Below are 27,007 nucleotides of genomic sequence, written 5' to 3'. Positions count from 1 at the left end.
ATAACCAATTAAATCAAATGTGGATCCCCTAGGATACCAAAGCCCAAACTTAGGAGTATAAGCCAAATATCTCAAGATTCGTTTTACGGCCGTAAGGTGAGCTTCCTTAGGGTCGGCTTGGAATCTTGCACACATGCATACGGAAAGCATAATATCCGGTCGTGATGCACATAAATAGAGTAAAGAACCTATCATCGACCGGTATACCTTTTGATCCACAGACTTACCTCCCGTGTCGAGGTCGAGATGCCCATTAGTTCCCATGGGTGTCTTGATGGGTTTGGCATCCTTCATTCCAAACTTGCTTAGAATGTCTTGAGTGTATTTCGTTTGGCTAATGAAGGTGCCCTCTTGGAGTTGCTTGACTTGGAATCCTAGAAAATACTTCAACTCCCCCATCATAGACATCTCGAACTTTTGTGTCATGATCCTACTAAACTCTTCACATGTAGACTCGTTAGTAGACCCAAATATAATATCATCAACATAAATTTGGCATACAAACAAGTCATTTTCAAGTGTTTTGGTAAAGAGTGTAGGATCGGCCTTTCCGACTTTGAAGCCATTAGCAATAAGGAAATCTCTAAGGCATTCATACCATGCTCTTGGGGCTTGCTTGAGCCCATAAAGCGCCTTAGAGAGCTTATAGACATGGTTAGGATACTCACTGTCTTCAAAGCCGGGAGGTTGCTCAACATAGACCTCTTCCTTGATCGGTCCATTGAGGAAGGCACTTTTCACGTCCATTTGATAAAGCTTAAAGCCATGGTAAGTAGCATAGGCTAATAATATACGAATTGACTCAAGCCTAGCTACGGGTGCATAGGTTTCACCGAAATCCAAACCTTCGACTTGGGAGTATCCTTTGGCCACAAGTCGAGCTTTGTTCCTTGTCACCACACCATGCTCATCTTGCTTGTTGCGGAAGACCCATTTGGTCCCTACAACATTTTGGTTAGGACGTGAAACTAAATGCCATACCTCATTCCTAGTGAAGTTGTTGAGCTCCTCTTGCATCGCCACCACCCAATCCGAATCTTGAAGCGCTTCCTCTACCCTGTGTGGCTCAATAGAGGAAACAAAAGAGTAATGTTCACAAAAATGAGCAACACGAGATCTAGTAGTTACCCCCTTATGAATGTCGTCGAGGATGGTGTCGACGGGGTGATCTCGTTGGATTGCTTGGTGGACTCTTGGGTGTGGCGGCCTTTGTTCCTCTTCCTCCTTGTCTTCCTCATTTGCATCTCCCCCTTGATCATTGCCATCATCTTGAGGTGGCTCATTTGATTGATCTTCTTCTTCATCAACTTGAGCTTCACCCTCATTTTGAGTTGGTGGAGATGCTTGCATGGAGGAGGGTGGTTGATCTTGTGCATTTGGAGGCTCTTCAGATTCCTTAGGACACACATCCCCAATGGACATGTTCCTTAGCGCCATGCACGGAGCCTGTTCTTCACCTATCTCATCAAGATCAACTTGCTCTACTTGAGAGCCGTTAGTCTCATCAAACACAACGTCACAAGAAACTTCAACTAGTCCCGAGGACTTGTTAAAGACCCTATATGCCCTTGTGTTTGAGTCATATCCTAGTAAAAAGCCTTCTACGGTCTTAGGAGCAAATTTAGATTTTCTACCTCTTTTAACAAGAATAAAGCATTTGCTACCAAAGACTCTAAAATATGAAATGTTGGGCTTTTTACCGGTTAGGAGTTCATACGATGTCTTCTTGAGGATTCGGTGAAGATATAACCGGTTGATGGCGTAGCAGGCGGTGTTGACCGCCTCGGCCCAAAACCGGTCCGAAGTCTTGTATTCATCAAGCATGGTCCTTGCCATGTCCAATAGAGTTCTATTCTTCCTCTCCACTACACCATTTTGTTGTGGCGTGTAGGGAGAAGAGAACTCATGCTTGATGCCTTCCTCCTCAAGGAAGCCTTCGATTTGAGAGTTCTTGAACTCCGTCCCGTTGTCGCTTCTAATTTTCTTGATCCTTAAGCCGAACTCATTTTGAGCCCGTCTCAAGAATCCCTTTAAGGTTTCTTGGGTTTGAGATTTTTCCTGTAAAAAGAATACCCAAGTGAAGCGAGAATAATCATCCACAATAACTAGACAGTACTTACTCCCGCCGATGCTTATGTAAGCGATCGGGCCGAATAGGTCCATGTGTAGGAGCTCCAGTGGCCTGTCGGTCGTCATTATGTTCTTATGCGGATGATGGGTGCCAACTTGCTTTCCTGCCTGGCATGCGCTACAAATCCTGTCTTTCTCAAAATGAACATTTGTTAGTCCTAAAATGTGTTCTCCCTTTAGAAGCTTATGAAGATTCTTCATCCCAACATGAGCTAGTCGGCGGTGCCAGAGCCAACCCATGTTAGTCTTAGCAATTAAGCAAGTGTCGAGTTCAGCTCTATCAAAATCTACCAAGTATAGCTGACCCTCTAACACTCCCTTAAATGCTATTGAATCATCACTTCTTCTAAAGACAGTGACACCTACATCAGTGAATAGACAGTTGTAGCCCATTTGACATAATTGAGATACGGAAAGCAAATTGTAATCTAAAGAATCAACAAGAAAAACATTGGAAATGGAATGGTCAGGAGATATAGCAATTTTACCCAAACCTTTGACCAAACCTTGATTTCCATCCCCGAATGTGATAGCTCGTTGGGGATCTTGGTTTTTCTCGTAGGAGGAGAACATCCTTTTCTCCCCTGTCATGTGGTTTGTGCACCCGCTGTCGAGTATCCAACTTGAGCCCCCGGATGCATAAACCTACAAAACAAGTTTAGTTCTTGATTTTAGGTACCCAAATGGTTTTGGGTCCTTTGGCATTAGACACAAGAACTTTGGGTACCCAAACACAAGTCTTTGACCCCTTGTGCTTGCCCCCAACATATTTGGCAACTACTTTGCCGGATTTGTTAGTCAAAACATAAGATGCATCAAAAGTTTTAAATGAAATATTATGATCATTTGATGCATTAGGAGTTTTCTTAGGCAACTTAGCACGGGTTGGTTGCCTAGAACTAGATGTCTCACCCTTATACATAAAAGCATGATTTGGGCCAGAGTGAGACTTCCTAGAATGAATTCTCCTAATTTTGCTCTCAGGATAACCGACAGGGTACAAAATGTAACCCTCGTTATCCTGAGGCATGGGAGCCTTGCCCTTAACAAAGTTGGACAATCTCTTAGGAGGGGCATTAATTTTGACATTGTCTCCCTTTTGGAAGCCAATGCCATCCTTGATGCCCGGGCGTCTCCCATTATAAAGCATGCTGCGAGCAAATTTAAATTTCTCATTTTCTAAGTTGTGCTCGGCAATTTTAGCATCTAGTTTTGCTATATGATCATTTTGTTGTTTAATTAAAGCCATATGATCATGAATAGCATTAATATCAACATCTCTACATCTAGTACAAATAGATACATGCTCAACAATAGATGTAGAGGGTTTGCAAGAATTAAGTTCAACAATCTTAGCATGAAGAATATCATTTTTATCTCTAAGATCGGAAATTGCAACTTTGCAAACATCAAAATCTTTAGCCTTAGCAATTAAATTTTCATTTTCTACTCTAAGGCTAGCAAGAGATATGTTCAATTCTTCAATCCTAGCAAGCAAATCATCATTATTATCTCTAGGATTGGAAGTTGAAACAATGCAAACATGTGAATCAACCTTAGCATTTAAACTAGCATTTTCATTCCTAAGGTTGTCAATCATCTCACGGCAAGTGCTTAGCTCACTAGATAATTTTTCACATTTTTCTACTAGAGCATAAGCATTTTTAACCTTGACATGCTTCTTGTTTTCTTTAATAAGGAAGTCCTCTTGGGTGTCCAAGAGATCATCCTTTTCATGGATGGCACTAATCAATTCATTAAGTTTTTCTTTTTGTTGCATGTTGAGGTTGGCAAAAAGGGTACGCAAATTATCCTCCTCATCACTAGCATTATCATCACTAGAAGACTCATATTTAGTGGAGGAGTTAGATTTAACCTTCTTCCTTTTGCCATCCTTTGCCATGAGGCACTTGTGGCCGACGTTGGGGAAGAGAAGTCCCTTGGTGACGGCGATGTTGGCGGCGTCCTCGTCGTCGGAGGAGTCGCTTGAGCTTTCGTCGGAATCCCATTCCCGACAAACATGAGCATCGCCGCCCTTTTTCTTGTAGTACTTCTTCTTCTCCTTTCTTCTCCCCTTCTTGTCGTTGCTTCGGTCACTGTCACTTGATATAGGACATTTAGCAATAAAATGACCGGGCTTACCACATTTGTAGCAAACCTTCTTGGAGCGGGACTTGTAGTCTTTCCCCCTCCTTTGCTTGAGGATTTGGCGGAAGCTCTTGATGACGAGCGCCATTTCCTCATTGTCGAGCTTGGAGGCGTCTATTGGTTGTCGACTTGGTGTAGCCTCCTCCTTCTTTTCCTCCGTCACCTTGAATGCGACGGGTTGAGCTTCGGATGTGGTGGGTTCGTCAAGCTCGTTGATCTTTCTCGAGCCTTCGATCATGCATTCAAAACTTACAAAATGCCCGATAACTTCCTCGGGGGTCATTTTAGTATATCTAGGATTACCACGAATTAATTGAACTTGAGTAGGGTTAAGGAAAATAAGTGATCTTAGAATAACCTTAACCACCTCGTGGTCGTCCCACTTTATGCTCCCGAGGTTGCGCACTTGGTTCACCAAGGTCTTGAGTCGGTTGTACATATGTTGTGGCTCTTCCCCTTTGCGAAGCCGGAACCGACCGAGCTCCCCCTCGATCGTTTCCCGCTTGGTGATCTTTGTGAGCTCATCTCCCTCGTGCGCGGTTTTGAGCACATCCCAAACCTCCTTGGCGCTCTTCAACCCTTGAACTTTGTTATACTCCTCTCTACTTAAAGAGGCGAGGAGTATCGTTGTTGCTTGAGAGTTGAAGTGCTCGATTTGGGCCACCTCATCCTCATCATAATTCTTATCCCCTACCGATGGTACCTGTGCACCAAACTCAACAACATCCCATATACTTTTGTGGAGTGAGGTTAGATGAAATCGCATTAAATCACTCCACCTAGCATAATCTTCACCATCAAAAGTTGGTGGTTTGCCTAATGGGACGGAAAGTAAAGGTGCATGTTTAGAAATGCGAGGGTAGTGTAGGGGAATCTTACTAAACTTCTTACGCTCTTGGCGTTTAGAAGTTACGGAGGGTGCGTCGGAGTCGGAGGTCGATGTTGATGAAGTGTCGGTCTCGTAGTAGACAACTTTCCTCATCCTCTTTTGCTTGTCTCCGCTTCGATGCGGCTTGTGGGAAGAAGATTTTTCCTTCTTCTCTTTGTGGTGAGAAGAAGATTTCTTCTCCTTCCCTTTGTTGGAGGAGCTCTTCTTCTTCTCCCTCCGTTTGATGCGGGACTCTTCCGATGAAGTGCTCCCGTTGCTTGTAGTGGGCTTTTCGCCGGTCTCCATCTCCCTCTTGGCGTGATCTCCCGACATCACTTCGAGCGGTTAGGCTCTAATGAAGCACCGGGCTCCGATACCAATTGAAAGCCGCCTAGAGGGGGGGTGAATAGGGCGAAACTGAAATTTACAAATATAAACACAACTACAAGCCGGGTTAGCGTTAGAAATAAAATCGAGTCCGCGAGAGAGGGCGCAAAACAAATCGCAAGCGAATAAGTAAGTGAGACACGTGGATTTGTTTTACCGAGGTTCGGTTCTCGCAAACCTACTCCCCGTTGAGGAGGCCACAAAGGCCGGGTCTCTTTCAACCCTTCCCTCTCTCAAACGGTCCCTCGGACCGAGTGAGCTTTTCTTCTTCTCAATCAAACGGGAACAAAACTTCCCCGCAAGGGCCACCACACAATTGGTGCCTCTTGCCTTGGTTACAATTGAGTTTTGATCACAAGAACAAGTGAGAAAGAAAGAAAGCAATCCAAGCGCAAGAGCTCAAAAGAACACGGCAAATCTCTCTCGCTAGTCACTAAAGGCTTGAGTGGAGTTGGAGAGGATTTGATCTCTTTGGTGTGTCTAGAATTGAATGCTAGAGCTCTTGTAGTAGTTGAGAGGTGGAAAACTTGGATGCAATGAATGGTGGAGTGGTTGGGGTATTTATAGCCCCAACCACCAAAAGTGGCCGTTGGGAGGCTGTCTGTTCGATGGCGCACCGGACAGTCCGGTGCACACCGGACAGTCCGGTGCCCCCTGCCACGTCATCACTGCCGTTGGATTCTAGCCGTTGGAACTTCTGACTTGTGGGCCCGCCTGGGTGTCCGGTGCACACCGGACATCTACTGTTCCTTGTCCGGTGTGCCGGAATGGGCGCGCCTGACATCTGCGCGCGCAGAGCGCGCATTAAATGCGCGGCAGAGAGCCGTTGGCGCGGAGGTAGCCGTTGTTCCGGAGTCGCACCGGACAGTCCGGTGCACACCGGACAGTCCGGTGAATTTTAGCGGACTAGCCGTTGGAGTTTCCCGAAGCTGGCGAGTTCCTGAGGCTGATCTTCCTTGGCGCACCGGACACTGTCCGGTGTACACCGGACAGTCCGGTGAATTATAGCGCGAGTGCCTCTGGAAATTCCCGAAGGTGACGAGTTTGAGCTGGAGTCCTCTGGTGCACCGGACACTGTCCGGTGTACACCGGACAGTCCGGTGATCCCAGACCAGAGGGCCTTCGGTTCCCACTTTGCTCCTTTGTTGAATCCAAAACTTGGTCTTTTTATTGGCTGAGTGTGAACCTTTTACACCTGTGTAATCTATACACTCGGGCAAACTTAGTTAGTCCAAATGTTTGTGTTGGGCAATTCAACCACCAAAATTAATTAGGGACTAGGTGTAAGCCTAATTCCCTTTCAGTATCCACTCTCCACATCATAACTATCACTATCATCAGTATCTTCAGACAAACCTTCTAGAATCTCTTTAGTAATCTTCTCTATGTTTGTTTTTGACATAGATTCAACAAACCCGGCGATAAAAGGATCCGCAGTTTTCTTTTCTTCAAACAACTTCGTCTCCTCAGTTAGCTTCGTTGCTGCAGTCATTTTCTTTTCCTCAATCATCTTCTCCACAGACATGGTGAAACACGTCCTTAAACCGAATCTCAAAAAGCTTGAAAATCAGGCGAGAGCTAGTGAGCAAGAGCTAAAAAGTTTGAGAAAATAACACAAATGGCAGAAATCGCGTGCCAAATACTGCCGGTGTGGGTCCATATTTATACGTTCAGTGTGTTGCAACTTGAAGGGCCCCATCTGTCATTGACTATTACTATTCTAGCAAAGGGAAGGTGTTTTTTTCGGACCTTCGGCTTAAGGCCTTCGTTCACGTCGCAATTTGAATTCGTTGTTATAACAAATTAATACTGTGAGGGGCTACTGTTGGGGGCCTTCGTCTTCCGAAGGTCCTCAAAAACATGATTAACAATGTTTCCCAAGTGTAATATATGTACAGGAACCTTCAGACTCGGAATGAAGTTGTACACAATATAAGGAGCATGGTTGGACGAAGGTTGAACCAGATACGAAGCTACACGCAAGGAAGCTTCGGCTTAGTAGCAGAAAAAGGAACCGACTTAAGGAGGAAAAGGCTATCTAGTCCTCGATAGATTGTCCTTAAGTCAATAGTAAACATAGAGGGCATGAATGTAATTTTACACAGGCTGCGCCATGTGCCTATAAATAGATGAACAGTACCCCGTACTGTTCACGCTGACTTGTATTCGCTCGTGCGTCACGCTTGGACTTTTTGCCTTCTGTCAAGCCGAAGGTACAAGTGTAATTCAATATTGTTCTTATTCATCCATAATGGTATAATAAAGGTATATTAATAATGTCATATGGTTATTCATGTTATTTCTCATGTTTCACATGCTTCGTCTTTCATTATCATATACTGCGATGATGAAGGTACGTCCTTCGTGATCTTTGTCCGAAGATCGTTATATCCTAAGGGAAATAATGCTTCGAAGGACGAAGGGCATTAACTATTAACTTCTTTTTGTGTTGCCTTGTTCTTAATTCATAGTATTTGAGAACAAGTCCCCAACAGTATTCATTATAATTTGTTTCTAATACTAACCCCGAGTGAAGTTCGTGTTCAAAGTTTATAATTTACAGGTTTTACATATTCACCCCCTCTCTAGGCGACTTTCACTACTGTTCATGATCCGGTGTGCCGTTGGACCATCTCCAACGGTCGAGCGCCAGCGGGCGCGCAGCGTGCCAACAACTTGCTGACATGGCCTTCGGTTTGAAGGCCCACCGGATTGGTCTGGTGCCACACAGCTATGGAAATCGCTCAATCAAATCTTGGACTGGGTCACGTGGACCCGATCCGGTGGCGCACCAGACCGGTCCAGTGTCCCCGCAAGAAGCTGATTTCTTGACAGTTTTACAATGAAGGAGGAAACAACTCCTAGGCCTCTTAGGGATATAAAATGAACCCATATGCGCCTCCATTCAATACACAAGCTTCTCAAGAGACTCTCAACACTCCGACACTTTGCCACAACTCAGTCGCGCGATTCTAGCGAGATACGAGCATCGTCTTTAGGGTTGGATATCGAACAAGCTCAGCTCGGCTCATTCGAGCTCGAGTTGGCTCGTTAAGCTAACGAGCTGGCTTGGCTTGGCTCGTTAAGCTAACGAGCCACAGAGTCAGCTCGTTTACGAGCTCGAGCTGGCTCGTTTAGCTCGCGAACTAGAACAGAAAGAAAAAAATATGTATATAATAATCAATTTCTAGTTAGTTTCAAACTAATTTAACAATAGAAAATAGTAATTATACTCAAAGTTCCACAAACCACATCAATGTAATATCAAATTAACACAACTCATCACTTATCAATCCACTATTCACACACATGTTCATTAGTTTAATCCCACACTTATATTCGCATATACAAATTTAACATATAGACACAATTCATTAATCATTAGTTTAACTCATAGACCATAGACACCACAAATACATATAACATGGTCATCAATTATTACGTAAGTGATATGCATATAGTTTTGTTTTGCTGGATTGTGATAGCTCTTTTAGCTCACGAGCTGGCTCGTTAATAAACCGAGTTGGCTCATTAACGAACCGAGCTAGGATACCAGCTCAACTCATGAAAAAATTCAATCGAGCCGATCCGAGCCGAGCTGACCACAAACCGAGTGAGCCGACGAGCCACGAGCATTTCGTCCAGCCCTAGTCGTCTTAGTGTTGTTGTTCATACTTGGTGTATTGTGCACTTGTGTTTCTCTCTTTTGCGTTGAGTTGCTGGTTTTGATCTCTTGTGCTTGTACTCTCTCTCTCTATTACTCTGATTTGTGACTCTGATCTTTTGTAAGGCTGCAAGAGACTCCAACTTGTAGAGATTCCTTGCGAACGGGAATAATCTTGATATAAGGAAGATACATGGCACTCAATTTTGACCTTTAGATCACTTGAGAGGGCTTGAGTGCAACCCTTGTACATTGGAACACCACAATGGGTCTGTTTGGTTGGGTTGTGGCTGTGAAAAAAGTTGTTGTGGGCTGTGAGCTGTGGAAAAAGCTGTTGTAGGCTGTGAGCGTTAAAAAGCTAAAAACCGTTTGGTAGAAACCACTAAAAGTCGTTAAAAGTTCTTCGATATATGTTTTCACAGTTCCATCCGAAAAGCCACTAAAAGCAGGTTCAGGGGTGCTTTCAGATTTGCACTGTGAGAAAGTCAGCTTTTATAAAAAGCTGCTTCTTGGATCCAGCTCTTTGGTTAGCTTTTGGCTTTTAGGGGGCAAAAGCCAAAGCCAAAAGTCAAATCAAACACACCCAATGTGTAGTAGGCAAGCATTTTAGGCTTGGCTGAACCACTGAAAAATCATTGTTTCTTGTGTGCTTATTTGCTTGCGATTTTTCTCCATCTTCCTAAGTCTATCAAATTCACTTGTAATATTATCTATTCTTTATCTTGAAAGAGCAATCAAGTAAAGATGACTCGCTTTCTTCTTCTTCCTACTCAAACTTGGTTTTAGCTTGGACTAACTTTATTTTTACACCAAGTTTATGTTTTAGTGTTAATTTCACAGGATCACCTATTCACCCACCTATAGGTGCTCTCACCTGTCAAGACCCAGGTGAAGGTTTCCAGCGATGATGATGCCTCGGTACGCGACATGATAGCCAATCAAGACCTCTCTAGGTTCCTCCAGTGCCTCACCTTCACTAGGATCGACATTGCCTATGTCATCCAGTAGGTGTGACTCCACATGCACACCTCGTGGGAGTCACACACCTTACTGCGGCGAAGCGGGTCTTTTGTTATCTCCGTGACACCCTTGACCATGGCCTTCTCTTTCGGCCCTTTCCAGCCTCCGAGCTGGTTGTCTACACCGACTCCAACTGGGTAGGTTATCTCAACACGTGTGGGTCCACCTCGAGCTATGATGTGTTTCTAGGCTCCAATTTGACCTCCTGGTCCTCGAAGCAGCAGGATGTGGTCTTCCCCTTAAGTGATGAGGCCGAATACCGCGTTGTGGCAAAAGTCGTGGTCGAGGCGTCCTAGCTCCATCAGCTGCTCCAGGAGCTTCACAACCCTCTTGTCTGTGCCACCCTCATCTTTTGTGACAACGTCAACACGGTCTACCTCTCCATCAATCCTGTGCAACATCAGTTAATGAAGCACGTGGAGATCGACCTATACTTTGTCTGCGAGCGTGTCGTTGACAGTGATGTCCGCGTCCCAACCATCGTCTAGTTTGTCAGCATCTTCACCAAGGGCCTCCCCTCGATGATGTTTTTGGAGTTTTGGTCCGGTCTCAATATTTGTAGTGGCTAGAGTTACGACTGCAAGGTGTTAGATTTTATGTATGTGTTTAATATTGTAACGAGTCTTGGTCCAGCCCATATCTTTAACTCAACCCTATTTAGGGTTAGGGTTTCCAACACTTCATCGTTTGCCAACTCTACTTTATTCGTTGTTTTTCTACTTGATGCTTCAGCTATGTCATAGTATTATGAAGCATTTATAAGTTATGTATATCGCTCACTAATTGTTGTATTTATCCAAAGAATAGTAGTATAAACTCTACTACTCATTCTGAATATCGTATAGTGTCCTTCCCAATAAAAGTCTGATCTATGCATACAAGAAGAAAGATTCCGCATGCATACAAGAAGAAAAGATTTCGACCAGAGAGAAGACAGGATCGGGTGAGTGTCGTCAGCCACCCCCAATTACAAGAACAGATGACGAAGGGATCAGAGGCGAGACACTGGAAACGGGAAATAGCAGCAAAGGTTACATCTAAATATGGAATAATGCCGTACAATAGCAATACCTAGCTACAAACACGGCGCCTTGGGTGATGCGTGCATGCATGCCGCTGGCGCTGAGGCCCGCTTGACTCGCAGCGGCAGGGGCGGACGACGCGCGCACGACGGCTTGGCTCCCGCCTCCCCGCGCGCGGCAAGCCGGCACCGCAATGGCGCTCCGGACCTTCCCTCCCCGCGTCCTCCTCCTCTCCGTCGTCCTCCTCGCTGCCCCCGCCGCCGGCGCCGGCACTGGTTCGGAGTTCGACGACGGCACCTCGCCCAAGTTCCCCGGATGCGACAACACGCTGCAGAAGGTGAAAGTGACGTACTGGGTGGACGGCGACGAGCGGAGCAGCCTTACGGGGATCAGCGCGAGGTTCGGCGCGGTCCTGCCGGACGCGGCGCCCGACGACGAGAAGCAGCGGGCCGCCGTGCCCAGCCCCGAGAGCGGCTGCGCCAAGTCGTCGACGCCGCTCGCGGGCTCCGTCGCCGTGGCTGTGCGCGGGGAGTGCACGTTCATCGAGAAGGCCAAGGCGGCCGAGGCCGGCGGCGCCGTGGCGTTGCTCCTCGTCAACGACGAGGACGACCTGCAGAGGATGGTCTGCTCCGACAAGGACTCGCCGCCCAACATCGGCATCCCCGTCGTCATGGTGTCCAAGTCCGCCGGCGACAAGGTGCAGTCGGCCATCGGGGACGGGTCCAAGGGTGAGAGATAGCTAGCGCGATCCCTTCCCAGTGCCATGTACGCGTTTTCATCCATGCATGCATGCATGACGATATGATTTGGTTATCCTTTTAATTTGGTGCAGTCGACATTCTCATGTACGCGCCGCTGAAGCCGTCCTTCGATGGCGCCATACCTTTCCTCTGGATGATGGCCGTCGGCACGGTGGCCTGCGCTTCCGTGTGGACTGTCGTCGTCGTCGGAGAAGAGGTACGTATACGTACACTACGCGCGCACAAAACGAACCGAATCGGGCCGGGCGGAGTCTCTACGTGCTGGAGTGAAAATGTGCATGTTGGCAACGGCTGCCTTTGTTGTTGTAGCCTACCAAGCAGGGCGACGTCTCCCTGGGTGGGGAGGAGAACCCCGACGCCGAGGTCGTGGAGCTGCAAGCCAATACGGCGCTCGTGTTCATCGTCACGTCCTCGCTCGTCCTTCTCTTCCTCTTCTTCTTCAACTCCAACTGGTCCGCCTGGCTCCTGGTTTGCCTCTTCTGCCTCGGGAGTCTCCAGGTGATGCGTACCCAAGAATCCGAATGCTGCTTCAGCTGATTGATGCACACTATCTCTGACTTCTCGTCTGCTTGGGCCCAGGGTATGGAATTCGTGGTATCTTCTCTCGTTGTCAGGTGTGTGCACCTACGTACTGCATGATAACTGCCTGTTTGCTCTGCAATTCTTGGGCCTAGCCAGTTCTTGCGTCGTCTGCCTGCGTGTTGCAGACTATGCCAGCGGTGTCGCGAGGCCAAAGTGAAGCTTCCTGCTCTAGGAAACGTGAAGGTGGTCACGCTAGTGGTCCTGCCGCTGGCCTTCATCTTCGCCGTCACCTGGGCTGCACACCAGGACTCGCCGGTTGCTTGGGTTGGTCAGAACCTCATGGTAAGCAAGGGGGGCCTAGCTAGTGTGGGTTCGTTCTGCTCTCATTATTTTGCATCGGCCGGCGTCTTCGTCGCCAGTGACTGATGACGACACGCTTCTTCGTCTTCGTTCAGGGCATCTGCATGATGATTCTAGTACTGCAAGTGGTGCACATGCCAAATATAAAAGTACGAGCTTGAGACGAATAAAATCATCTCCTTCACCAGAGATTGTTTTTCTCTGACTAGCTTCAGATAATTGTTTCCCTCAGGTTGCGTCGGCGCTCCTTGTCTCGGCCTTTTTCTACGACATTTTCTGGGTCTTCATATCACCCCTCATATTCAAGAAAAGCGTCATGATCACAGTGAGTTCCGAATCAGACTACAGATGGCTAGTGAACGCATCATGTCGGTCGTGAGCTGATCACAGCCGAACTGAAAATCCAGGTTGCTCGTGGCAGCGATGACGGGCCGAGCCTCCCCATGGTACTGAAGATGCCGAAGGAGTTCGATTCGTGGAATGGGTACGACATGATTGGGTTCGGGGACATTCTCTTCCCCGGACTGCTTGTTGCTTTCAGTTTCAGGTGAGGTACATCGAGTGGGCTCTGAGTTCATCCACACAGTTTCAGCTAATCATCTGTAAGAACAAAGAGCCCTAGTCCTTGTTTCTTCGCCTGAAACTTACTAGCTGCAGCTGAACTGTAGATATGACAGAACACACGGCAAGGACTTGACAGATGGATACTTCCTCTGCTTAATGATTGGTTATGCCTTCGGTACGTAGCAGTCACTTCGTTTCTGAATTTAAGTTTCAGACAAGAACAATGCTGCTTACACTAACAACGTCATTCATTTTTTTCTATTATGGAAGATAAAATTAAACCAAGTCAGAACATCAAGATGATACAAAGTTCTTGGAGATAAAAACTTCCGGCCTCTGCAACGCACACAGCCTAAAAAAAAGAAGCACCTAGCACAGCCCTAAGGCTCTAACCAACTTAGCTCTAGAGGCTAACAATATTAAAACAAGAAAGCCGTCCAAGAGTCAAGGGAAAACAAACTTTGGTAGCTCAACTCTAATGACTATCAAGCCTAAGATTATACCGCCATCCATGTGCATGCCTGGATAAAACACTCCTTGGCCACAAGCATTAACTATTGCAAAGCGCTGCAACCATAGCCCGTGAGCCTTGCTTCTGCAACCCAGTCCACATATGTAACCAATGGATAGTAGAGAAGATAAACTGCACTGGAGAAAAATAATTTGGATTTTTAAAAACAATGGCATTTCTTTTAAGCCATATGGCCCAACATAGAGCTCCAGCCCGGGCCAAAGAATTTAGATTTTTATCCACATTAACTAGCCAACCTCCAAACATGTGATCGACACTGAGGTACGTTAAGATTAAGGGCCACTTTGACTATACTCCAAACTGCTTGAGCAAAACGACATCAAAGAACATGTGTCTAATTGTCTCATCTTGGAGACAAAAACAACAGGTTTTGTTTCCATGCCAGTTTCGCTTTGCTAGATTATCCTTGGTGAGAATCACACCCCTTCGTAAATATTATAGGAAAATCTTTATTTTCAGCGGTGCTCTTATTTTTCATAAATTTTTGTTTGCATTTGGAACCGGTGTTCTTATCATGGCTTGATAAAAGGATTTCACTGAGAATTGTCCATTTGGATTAAAATTCCAATGAAACTTATCATGCCCTTGTGCCAGAGAAAAGTTAGTCAAACGTGATAGCAATTCATTCCACGCTACTAGCTTAGGTTCAAAAAGATCCCTCTGCCAAATGAAGTCGGGCGGGTTTGTTCGTAGAGCCTCCACAATAGTAATGAATTTGGATCTAGTTATATTATACAGTCCAGGATACTGATCTTTAAGAGAAGAATTTCCTAGCCAAATAACTTCCCAAAATCTAACTTGTGGTCCATCATTAATGATGAAAGATCCAAAGCGAAGGAATTCTTGCTTTGCTTTCATTAAACTGGACCAAAAATGTGAATCTCATTGTTTCCACTCTACCTCCACTAGTGGTTTAGAAGCCAAGTATTTATTGCGAATTAATTTTTGCCAAGTGCCATCTGTTGTTAAAAGCTTAAAAAGCCACTTGCCTAACAGAGCTAAAATTTTAATGTTTAGATCATGTATCTCGAGCCCCCCCTCCCTCATATTTGGGTTGGGATAAAATAATCCACTTAACAAGCCGGTATTTTTTCTTATTTTCATCGCCTTGCCAGAAAAATCTAGATCTAAAATAATCAAGCTTTTAATAACCCCCTTTGGTATAGAAAAAAAAGGACATCATATACATTGGAAGGCTACTGAGGACTGAGTTTATCAATATCAATCTTCCTCCAATTGTGAGGTGTTTGCCCTTCCAACTACTGAGCCTTGCTTCAAAACGTTCCTCGAATTTCTTCTAGTCTGCATTTCGAAGTTTTCTATAATGTATGGGGATACCAAGATATCGTAAGGGGAATTCACCAGATTTGCATCCAAAGATACTTGTGTATTGATCAATGGAATCTTGTGCTTCCCCAAAACAGTAGAGCTCGTTCTTATGGAAGTTTATTTTTAGTCCCGAGACATAAAATAAGTTTCATGTTTCGTGCGCTATCAAGATTGTGATCAAGAAATAAAATAGTATCATCTTTATACTGAAGGTAGGATGGATAAGCCACCATCAACTAGATGTGGAACCACTCCATCCACTTGCCCCTCATTATTCATGCCTTTCTTTCTTTTGAGATTCTTTTTTAAGAAGAAAACAATAATGTCATGGCGATGCAGGATTGTCATGCACATACGTTGGCTTGTACCTGATGAACAGCGGGCAGCCAGCTCTGCTCTACCTTGTTCCTTCAACACTAGGTACCAGAGCAGCAGAAACTTTGGTTCCTTCTCAAACATTCTGGTGGGCAATAATACAACAGAGTTCTTAGAGCTATTGTTGCGTCGGATTTGTGCAGGAGTTATCGTCCTGCTTGGAGCGAGGAGGGGGGAGCTCGGTCAGCTCTGGAACGCCAAGGTGTAGCCTGCCTGGGAGGCCCGTGCATATAGCTGATACGATGACACTGGTTGCAGGCTTCAAATGGGCTTTGGTTTAGCTAGACATGCATCTGATGGTTTTTTGGTGAAATTATGCCAAGCATCAGCATGATCCATGGTTAGGAAATTTCTTTGTTATTAGAGTACACAACACACACCACACATACGAAGGCTGGTTGGTTTGTTACTAGCCTGCTGCTGTAGGGCACACTGCACGTCAAAATCCCTAGCGTGATGCAAATTTCAGCAAAATTTATAGACAGATATGCATCAATAATACCTACTATATCAAAGTAGTTTTTATTGAGCCTATCAGAAAATATATGTTTAGTTGTGTGTTTATTTGGTTAGTAAGAGCCTCTAGCTAGATCGGGTGGTTTGAGTAGCACTTCTAGGTTGAGTTTTTTTTTTAAAAAAAATCTTTTTATCAAAATACAGTGGTAGCCCTTCGTCTTTATAGAAAAATATGTATAACTTTCTTAATAACATATTTTTTATTTTAAATGAAGAAGTATACATGCTCTGGGACAAAGGTCTGAAATAGAAGCGCGACTCCGACAGAGAATTCTATTCGCATGATGAGATAGAAGAAAAAAAAAGGCCATGTGATGTGACACTTGTCCAGTCAGTAACAACGTCGACCGCCGCAGAGCTCGAAGATAACATTGTTTTTGTCAGCTGTCATACTAGCTAGCGCTTTGATCTCATCTCTTTGCGTTCGTTTGGCCCGGGAAAATATGCCACTTGGCCATTGGCACCCCCCTCACCACATGTCATCCGCTCCTCACGCCATTGCTCCAGCAAATCTTGTTTTTTTATTCAAGGGGTAAATTAGTTTATACCCCCACGATATCGTCAAACAGATCCGCTGTTTGCTCGTGTTTTCGGTGACCATGCGAACAGCGTGGTACGAAGATACATGGCTAGTGTTTAGTTAGAATTACTCGTCCGTTTTAGAACACATGGAACACCATCCATTATAGAAAAAACGGGATTCGTATCTTCGTTTTTTTTTTTTGTATTTATTTGAAAATCACTGGTATCCACGCAATGAGATAAAAAACTGTGTCAGCGTACGTAGGCTAGCTAGACTATGACAAGTTGATGTATACTCGTGTGTGTGTGTGTATATATATATATATATATATATATATATATATATATATATATATATATATATATATATATATATATATATATATATATATATATATATATATATATATATATATATATATATATATATATATATATATATATATAGTATTTAGTATTTAGAGCCCTGGGCTCTTTTTAACTACAGGAAGCCCCAACCACCCGCTCGGTTGACCAGACGACCATCCGGTCCACCCACTATAATGTTTACGCTTAGTTATACACAAGTTTACGCTCATGTACCATTGTATAAAACCAACCGCTCTACCTGGCCTTCCGCGCGATGGCTGAGACTAGGGTTTCAGTGGCGGCTGTTGCGCGACACGAGCGAGCACGGCGGACAAGCATCCCATAGACGAGATCCATGGCGATCGCCTCCCTGTCATCGTTCCAGAGGTGCCTCCTAGCCCAGATCTGTTCGCCCCTCGCCCTCTCCAGACTCGGTGATTCGCAGACTCGGCCAGCTGCCTAGGCACCGGCCACCGGCGTCCGGATCTCCTGCTCTGCTGCTCGCCACCACGGGGGCTCTCCGGCGTTGGCTCGACGCGGCAGTGCCCCCCGGTTACTCTGCCTCCTCGTCCGACCCCAGCGCCAGCCCCAATATCTCCTCCGCGATGCCATCTCCGACACCCTCTCCTGCTCCCGCGCCATCACCGACCAAGAATCCAGCTCCGGGCATCCCTGCGTCACCGCCTGCACCGAGCTCCATTGGCCAGATGCCGACCGCCGCCTGCACCGAGGTCCATTGGCAATTCTCTATGATTCCTCTTTCTTGTCTCTCTAGTGACGGGTGTGGATTTTGTGGAATCTACGATTGATGGGGTTACGATTTGGGGGTTTTCTGCGCTTAAGGCAGCTGGCGGGGTTCGGGAGCTTCGGATCTAGTTTGTGGATTTCCATCCGCAAGGGCTGTTTGGGGTTCCGAGGTTGTGGGTTTCTGCTGGAATATATTTTCTAACCATAGAATTTGTTTAGAGGAGTTCAGATCCGTTCGTATTTGAGTCTGGATGTTTAACATCCGATACCGCATCCATATCAGAACAAATAAATCTGTATATGATGTCGATATCCATTTGTATCCTATCCGACATAGCTAGTTGATACTATCCATATTCAAATCCGAATAGAAATCTGGAAACAAATGTAATATTAGTGATATACGATTGTGTCCGATCCATGTGCACCCTTAGCTTTATGATTTCACTAGGTTATTTGTGGGTATAGTTTCACTTATTTTTTTGCCTGGCTCCAGTTTTCTTCATTTAAGAGCAGTGCACGTATTCAGAAGCTGACTATGTAATTTCTTATATGTTGCTTTGAGGCAAATTGAACAGGGATTTGTTTGGCTTCCAAATGGTTTGTTGGTCCTAAAATAGTCAGAATAACATGACATTTGTGCTATAGGTAATATGATCTTCTAACTCAAGTTTGCATTCAGTTTAGACTTTAGGTTATGTTAGTCATAACAAGCTTGAAAAGACATATTAACAAGGAAAGATCATATTAACAGTTCATGTTACGTTTGCAGATATGGACCTCAGTGGTTTTCTCCACATTAGGAAAGCTGGAAGAGCCTTTTGAACTCAGTTTTTTGCTAACAGTGGTGTTATGGTGAAACCGAGTTTTGTGTGTATGTACCAACAGCTAAAATGTAAACACGACATTATCATAGCTGAGTACAGGAATAATTATCTTTTATATCTTATTGTAAAATCTGAAACAGTTCTCCTGTAGATGGTTAGCTTGCATTTTACGCTACAATTACCTCAGATCACTTCTTGTTGTATCTTACACCAATTTACGAAATTTCTTGATGCATTTTATGACAATCTCATGCGCTGAGAGATACATTCGATCTACATTCGTTATTATGAAACAGATGGACGATTTACGCTAAAATTCATACTCATTTACGTTGTTTTGGATCACGATTTACGCTTAAATCCGTCCGAGCCGTAAATTTGGGCTCCATTCGCCATTACGAAACAGATATACGATTTATGGTAAAATTTGTGCTAATTTACAATGTTTTGGTTCACGTTTTACGCTGAAATCCATTCGAGCCAGAATCCGCGCTCAATCGGCCGCACACGATTTTCACGCCGTAATTCAGGCCTCATTTGCTGTTACGAAACATGTATACGATTTACGCTAAATTGTGTACTCATTTACACTGTTTTAGCTCACGTTTTACGCTAAAATCTATTTGAGCCAAAACCCGCGCACGATCGGACGCACGCGATTATTACGCCGTAATTTTCGGGACCCATTTACGGTTTCGAAACAGATATACGATTTACGCTAAATTTCGTACTCGTTTACGCTGTTTTGGTTCATGTTTTACGCTAAAATCTTTCTGAGTCAGAACCCGATCACGATGGGACGCGCGAGATTTTTACGCCGTAATTTTCGGGCCGCATTCGCAGTTTCAAAACAGATCTACGATTTACGCTAAAATTCGTAATCATTTACGCTGTTTTTGTTTACGTTTTACGCTAAAATCTGTCCGAGTCAGAACTCGTGCCCGATGGGACGCCCGCTGGTACGGGACGTGGCTATACCTGGCTGGGGCTTCCTGGTACTAATGGAAGCCCAGGGCTTCCATTACCTCGTCCCTATATATATATATATATATATATATATATATATATATATATATATATATATATATATATATATATATATATAGTCCTACTAGTCGGTTGCTCGTGCGTTGCGACGGCTTACAACAATATCCATGTTAACTATCTATCAAAAAATTCAAGATTTTTTATTGATTGTCTTCGCTCTCCGTATAGTATTTTTTTGATTTGGCTAACTGATGTTATTATTTACTTCATCCAATATGTTTTTGTACAACACGACCAATGAAGTGAGCGATTAGAAAAGAGTTCACAACGACTGACTGAACGAACAGAGATTATAAAATGACATAATTCCACCATACAGAGACCAAATAAGAGAAAGTTTGTGAGCTCAAGTTTCTAAAATAAGTCACATGAACTCAAACTTATAAAAAAGATAGATCAAAATATGGAGTGGTTGCTAAAGTCAGGCACCAATAAAAACTGGATGCGCTCCATATAAATTATGCTACTTCGTAGCAATTACTAACGTTTAAAAACAACAAATAACCTTTCATTTTACTGTTAGTGTGACAAATTATTGTTGCTCCATCCAATTCAGCAACCTCAAACACCATAGAGTCTATTGCGCCAATGTGGTCTCATAAACGACCTAATGTTTGCAAGAGCCAAGAACGTCGTACTGTGTTTGGGCTGTAGCTTCCGCCCGTAGTGCTGGTCCGGTCCGATACGATTATATAGTTTTTACAAAAAAACGTATATACATATATATAATGTATATTCATTATTAAAAACATCTGAGAATTATGTTCTACTGGTTAGACAGCTTTATCCCGTGGCTCCTGCCCTTCTTCCATCGAGGCATGGGTTTGAATCCTACCTTCTGCACTATTTTTTAACATTTTACGCCGATTTAATCAAATGGGCCGATGGGATAACGAGCTGGCTTGGCACAGTCAGCAGGTCGACATGACGTGCCTGGGCCAGAGTTGTGACCCGCGGGTGTCTGGCTCGTGCTGGGCCGCCGTTTGGCTATCTATAGGTGTGCAACAGAATAATTTGAAATAGCTAACATTTTAAGCCGATTTAATCAAATGGGCCGATGGGCTAACGAGCTGGCTCGGCATAGTGCCTGGGCCAGAGTTGTGGCCCGTGGGCGTCTGGCTCGTGCTAGGCTGCCGTTTGGCCATTTATAGGCGTGCAATGGATTAATTTGAAATAGCTATGAGGGGTTATTTGTAAAAAGATGACGCGTGACGACCGTTGAAACTGGTGCTTTAAGTATAGTATAGATTTGCAGGAATATGCACTGCAAACACGTGCCCAAAAATCATACTTCTGAAAGAGAGAGAGAAAAACCGGTGGCGGACCTATACGGTATGTCAGGTGGGCCGTGGCATACCCTGTAGATTCTAGCCTACCTATACATATAGGTTCATTTAGAGCCCAATAAACCAGTAGAATACATAAATACGACGACGACGGTGTTGAGCACCGTTTTGAGCTGGCTGGACGGTCCGCGGTCCGGACGGTCCGCGCCTGTGGGCCGGATGGTCCGCGCGTGCGCAGAGTAGATTAGGGTTCCGAGTTTTGTGCTACGGTGGTTAGCTAGATTCGCGGAATTAGCTCGGAATTCAGTTGTGTAAAGGGCCTAGCCCCCCTCCTCTATAAATAGAGAGACATAAGGCCGATTTGTAAGGATCAATCGAATCAATACAACTTCTATTTCACATTTATTTCCAGTACAATTAGGAGTAGTTCTAGTCTAGTTCTAGTTTAGCCTCTCGATCCCTAAATTCTCCGCTTCTCTTCGACTCTACGTCGATTAGAGGAGTCTAGGTCGGCCGGCCCGAGCCTAGACAACTCCTAGGATCTCTCCTCCCCGACGGGGTCCCTCCCAGGAGCGAGATTCAGGCGCCGCCGGCGATCTTCCGCCGCCCCTGCGCACGCGCGGACCGTCCGGCCTCAGGGCGCGGACCGTCCGGGCGTCAGGCAGGAGCCCTAGCCTTGCACCAGGCCGCGGACCGTCCGGCCCCTGTGCGCAGACCGTCCGGCCCCTGTGCGCAGACCGCCACGGTTCTTGTTGAGTGTTTGGCGCTCCAAAAAGGCGTCAACATACTTTTTGGCGACTCCGCTGGGGAAGACATATTTAGACCTATCAAATCGGCCCTCAATGGCCGGTTCAAGGTGATAGTCGCCTAGAGGGGGGGTGAATAGGGCGAAACTGAAATTTACAAATATAAACACAACTACAAGCCGGGTTAGCGTTAGAAATATAAACGAGTCCGCGAGAGAGGGCGCAAAACAAATCGCAAGCGAATAATGAAGTGAGACACACGGATTTGTTTTACCGAGGTTCGGTTCTCGCAAACCTACTCCCCGTTGAGGAGGCCACAAAGGCCGGGTCTCTTTCAACCCTTCCCTCTCTCAAACGGTCCCTCGGACCGAGTGAGCTTCTCTTCTCAAATCAAAGCCGGGAACAAAACTTCCCCGCAAGGGCCACCACACAATTGGTGCCTCTTGCCTTGATTACAATTGAGTTTTGATCTCGAGAACAAGTGAGAAAGAAAAGAAGCAATCCAAGCGCAAGAGCTCAAAAGAAACACGGCAAATCTCTCTCGCTAATCACTAAAGCCTTGTGTGGAATTGGAGAGGATTTGATCTCTTTGTATGTGTCTAGAATTGAATGCTTAGCTCTTGTAAGTGGTTGAGAAGTGGGAAAACTTGGATGCAATGAATGGTGGGGTGGTTGGGGTATTTATAGCCCCAACCACCAAACTTGACCGTTGGCTGGGCTGTCTGCTCGATGGCGCACCGGACAGTCCGGTGCCCCCTGCCACGTCATCACTGCCGTTGGATTCTGACCGTTGGAGCTTCTGACTTGTGGGCCCGCCTGGGTGTCCGGTGCATACCGAACAGGTACTGTTTGTTGTTCGGTGTGCCAGTATGGGCGATCCTGACTCCTGCGCGCGCTGTGCGCGCATTAAATGCCGTTGCAGGTAGCCGTTGGCGCGAAGTAGTCGTTGCTCCGAGGTTGCACCGGACAGTCCGGTGCACACCGGACAGTCCGGTGAATTATAGCGGAGCGGCGAGGGAGAAAACCCGAGGCTGGCGTGTTCCTGAGGACGACCTTCCTTGGAGCACCGGACATGTCCGGTGTACACCGGACAGTCCGGTGAATTATAGCCGAGTCGCCTCCGGAAATTCCCGAAGGTGGCGAGTTTGAATCTGAGTCCCCCTGGTGCACCGGACATGTCCGGTGGCACACCGGACAGTCCGGTGCGCCAGACCAGGGGTGCCTTCGGTTGCCCCTTTGCTCCTTTGTTGAATCCAAAACTTGGTCTTTTTATTGGCTGAGTGTGAACCTTTTACACCTGCATAATCTATACACTTGGGCAAACTAGTTAGTCCAATTATTTGTGTTGGTCAATTCAACCACCAAAATTAATTAGGGACTGGGTGTAAGCCTAATTCCCTTTCAATCTCCCCCTTTTTGGTGATTGATGCTAACACAAACCAAAGCAAATATAGAAGTGCATAATTGAACTAGTTTGCATAATGTAAGTGTAAAGGTTGCTTGGAATTGAGCCAATTAAAAATACTTACAAGATATGCATGGATTGTTTCTTTCTTATATAACATTTTGGACCACGTTTGCACCACATGTTTTGTTTTTGCAAATTCTTTTTGTAATTCCATTTCAAGGATCTTTTGCAAATAGTCAAAGGTGAATGAATAAGAGTTTGCAAAGCATTTTCAAGATTTGAAATTTTCTCCCCCTGTTTCAAATGCTTTTCCTTTGACATTACAAAACTCCCCCTAAAGGAGATCCACCTCTTAGTGTTCAAGAGGGTTTTGATATACATTTTTGAAAAACTAATTTTCTTCTCCTTTTGAACACAATAGGATACCAAATGATAAATACTTTTGGAAAGCACTAAGTTTTTGAAATTGGTGGTGGTGCGGTCCTTTTGCTTTGGGCTCATACTTTCTCCCCCTTTGGCATGAATCGCCAAAAACGGAATCTTTAGAGCCCACTAAGTACTATCTTCCCCTTTGGTCATAATTAAATGAGTTGAGATTATACCAAAGACGAAGTTCGGTCCTTTTGCTTTGGGCTCTTACTCTCTCCCCCAAAGACAAGGTGCCTTTCTTGGAGCGATGGCGAAGGATGAGTTACGGAGTGGAAGCCTTTGTCTTCGCCGAAGACTCCAATTTCCTTTCAATACACCTATGACTTGGTTTGAAATACACTTGAAAAACATATTAGTCATAGCATATGAAAGAGATATGATCAAAGGTATATAAATGAGCTATGTGTGCAAGTTAGCAAAAGAAATTCCTAGAATCAAGAATATTGAGCTCATGCCTAAGTTTGGTAAAAGTTTGTTCATCAAGAGGCTTGGTAAAGATATCGGCTAATTGATCTTTAGTGTTAATATAAGAAATCTCGATATCTCCCTTTTGTTGGTGATCCCTAAGAAAATGATACCGAATGGCTATGTGCTTAGTGCGGCTATGCTCGACGGGATTGTCAGCCATTTTGATTGCACTCTCATTATCACATAGCAAGGGGACTTTGGTTAATTTGTAACTGTAGTCCCGCAGGGTTTGCCTCATCCAAAGCAATTGCGCGCAACAATGGCCTGCGGCAATGTACTCGGCTTCGGCGGTGCAAAGAGCGACCGAATTTTGCTTCTTTGAAGCCCATGACACCAAGGATCTTCCCAAGAACTGGCAAGTCCCCGATGTGCTCTTCCTATTAATCTTACACCTCGCCCAATCGGCATCCGAATAACCAATCAAATCAAAAGTGGATCCCCGAGGGTACCAAAGCCCAAACTTAGGTGTATAAGCCAAATATCTCAAGATTCGTTTTACGGCCGTAAGGTGGGATTCCTTAGGGTCGGATTGGAATCTTGCACACATGCAAACGGAAAGCATAATGTCCGGTCGAGATGCACATAAATAAAGCAATGAACCAATCATCGACCGGTATACCTTTTGATCCACGGACTTACCTCCCGTGTCGAGGTCGAGATGCCCATTTGTTCCCATGGGTGTTTTGATGGGCTTGGATCCTTCATTCCAAACTTGCTTAGGATGTCTTGAGTGTACTTCGTTTGGCTGATGAAGGTGCCCTCTTGGAGTTGCTTCACTTGAAATCCTAGAAAATACTTCAACTCCCCCATCATAGACATTTCGAATTTCTTTGTCATGATCCTACTAAATTCTTCACATGTTGATTCGTTAGTAGACCCAAATATAATATCATCAACATAAATTTGGCATACGAACAAATCATTTTCAAGAGTTTTAGTGAACAAGGTAGGATCGGCCTTGCCGACTTTGAAGCCATTAGCAATAAGGAAATCTCTTAGGCATTCATACCATGCTCTTGGGGCTTGCTTGAGCCCATAAAGCGCCTTAGAGAGCCTATAGACATGATTAGGGTACTCACTGTCTTCAAAGCCGGGAGGTTGCTCAACATAGACTTCTTCCTTGATTGGTCCGTTGAGGAAGGCACTTTTCACGTCCATTTGATAAAGCTTAAAGCCATGGTAAGTAGCATAGGCCAATAATATGCGAATTGACTCAAGCCTAGCTACGGGTGCATAGGTTTCACCGAAATCCAAACCTTCGACTTGGGAGTATCCCTTGGCCACAAGTCGAGCTTTGTTCCTTGTCACCACACCATGCTCATCTTGCTTGTTGCGGAAGACCCATTTGGTTCCTACAACATTTTGGTTAGGACGTGGAACCAAATGCCATACCTCATTCCTCGTGAAGTTGTTGAGCTCCTCTTGCATCGCCACCACCCAATCCGAATTTTGAAGTGCTTCCTCCACCCTGTGTGGCTCAATAGAGGAAACAAAAGAGTAATGCTCACAAAAATGTGCAACCCGAGATCGAGTAGTTACCCCCTTATGAATGTCGCCGAGGATGGTGTCGACGGGGTGATCTCGTTGGATTGCTTGGTGGACTCTTGGGTGTGGCGGCCTTGGTTCTTCTTCATCCTCCTTTTCTTGATCATTTGTATCTCCCCCTTGATCATTGCCATTATCTTGAGGTGGCTCATCTTCTTGATTTCGTCCTTCATCAACTTGAGCCTCATCCTCATTTTGAGTTGGTGGAGATGCTTGCATGGAAGAGGATGGTTGATCTTGTGCATTTGGAGGCTCTTCGGATTCCTTAGGACACACATCCCCAATGGACATGTTCCTTAGCGCGATGCACGGAGCCTCTTCATTACCTATCTCATCAAGATCAACTTGCTCTACTTGAGAGCCGTTAGTTTCATCAAACACAACGTCACATGAGACTTCAACTAGTCCAGTGGACTTGTTAAAGACTCTATATGCCCTTGTGTTTGAGTCATAACCAAGTAAAAAGCCTTCTACAGTTTTAGGAGCAAATTTAGATTTTCTACCTCTTTTAACAAGAATAAAGCATTTGCTACCAAAAACTCTAAAGTATGAAATGTTGGGCTTTTTACCGGTTAGGAGTTCATATGATGTCTTCTTGAGGATTCGGTGAAGATATAACCGGTTGATGGCGTAGCAGGCGGTGTTAACCGCTTCGGCCCAAAACCGGTCCGGTGTCTTGTACTCATCAAGCATGGTTCTTGCCATGTCCAATAGAGTTCGATTCTTCCTCTCCACTACACCATTTTGTTGTGGAGTGTAGGGAGAAGAGAACTCATGCTTGATGCCCTCCTCCTCAAGGAAGCCTTCGATTTGAAAGTTCTTGAACTCCGTCCCGTTGTCGCTTCTTATTTTCTTAATCCTTAAGTCGAACTCTTTTTGAGCTCGTCTCAAGAATCCCTTTAAGGTTTCTTGGGTTTGAGATTTTTCCTGTAAGAAGAATACCAAAGTGAAGCGAGAATAATCATCCACTATTACAAGACAATACTTACTCCCGTCGATGCTTATGTAAGCAATCGGGCCGAATAGATCCATGTGGAGTAGCTCAAGCGGCCTGTCGGTCGTCATGATGTTCTTGTGTGGATGATGGGCTCCAACTTGCTTTCCCGCCTGGCATGCGCTACAAACCCTGTCTTTCTCAAAATGAACATTTGTTAATCCTAAAATGTGTTCTCCCTTTAGAAGCTTGTGAAGATTCTTCATCCCAACATGGGCTAGTCGGCGGTGCCAGAGCCAACCCATGTTAGTCTTATCAATTAAGCAAGTGTCGAGTTCAGCTCTATCAAAATCTACCAAGTATAGCTGACCCTCTAACACTCCCTTAAATGCTATTGAATCATCACTTCTTCTAAAGACAGTGACACCTACATCAGTGAATAGACAGTTGTAGCCCATTTGACATAATTGGGATACGGAAAGCAAATTGTAATCTAATGAAT

General features: G+C 45.0%; 1 protein-coding gene across 1 annotated transcript; it reads left to right on the top strand.

Moving 5' to 3' along the window:
- The first annotated feature begins 11,391 nt into the window (after nucleotides 1–11,391).
- LOC100384029 (uncharacterized) lies at nucleotides 11,392–16,245 on the top strand. Its single transcript, NM_001366856.1, has 11 exons — nucleotides 11,392–11,967; nucleotides 12,072–12,196; nucleotides 12,310–12,498; nucleotides 12,580–12,614; nucleotides 12,708–12,864; nucleotides 12,978–13,031; nucleotides 13,115–13,207; nucleotides 13,290–13,429; nucleotides 13,551–13,621; nucleotides 15,647–15,727; nucleotides 15,826–16,245. Exons 1-11 carry the CDS (start codon nucleotides 11,433–11,435, stop codon nucleotides 15,888–15,890), a joined length of 1,545 nt encoding a protein of 514 aa, NP_001353785.1. The 5' UTR covers nucleotides 11,392–11,432; the 3' UTR covers nucleotides 15,891–16,245.
- The last annotated feature ends 10,762 nt before the right edge of the window (nucleotides 16,246–27,007 follow it).

Source organism: Zea mays, chromosome 3, assembly GCF_902167145.1.
Source record: "Zea mays cultivar B73 chromosome 3, Zm-B73-REFERENCE-NAM-5.0, whole genome shotgun sequence".
In the NCBI taxonomy this organism is placed as follows: Eukaryota; Viridiplantae; Streptophyta; class Magnoliopsida; order Poales; family Poaceae; genus Zea; species Zea mays.
The sequence above is the reverse complement of the archived record's forward strand: the minus strand, read 5'-3'. Positions and strand labels throughout refer to the sequence as shown.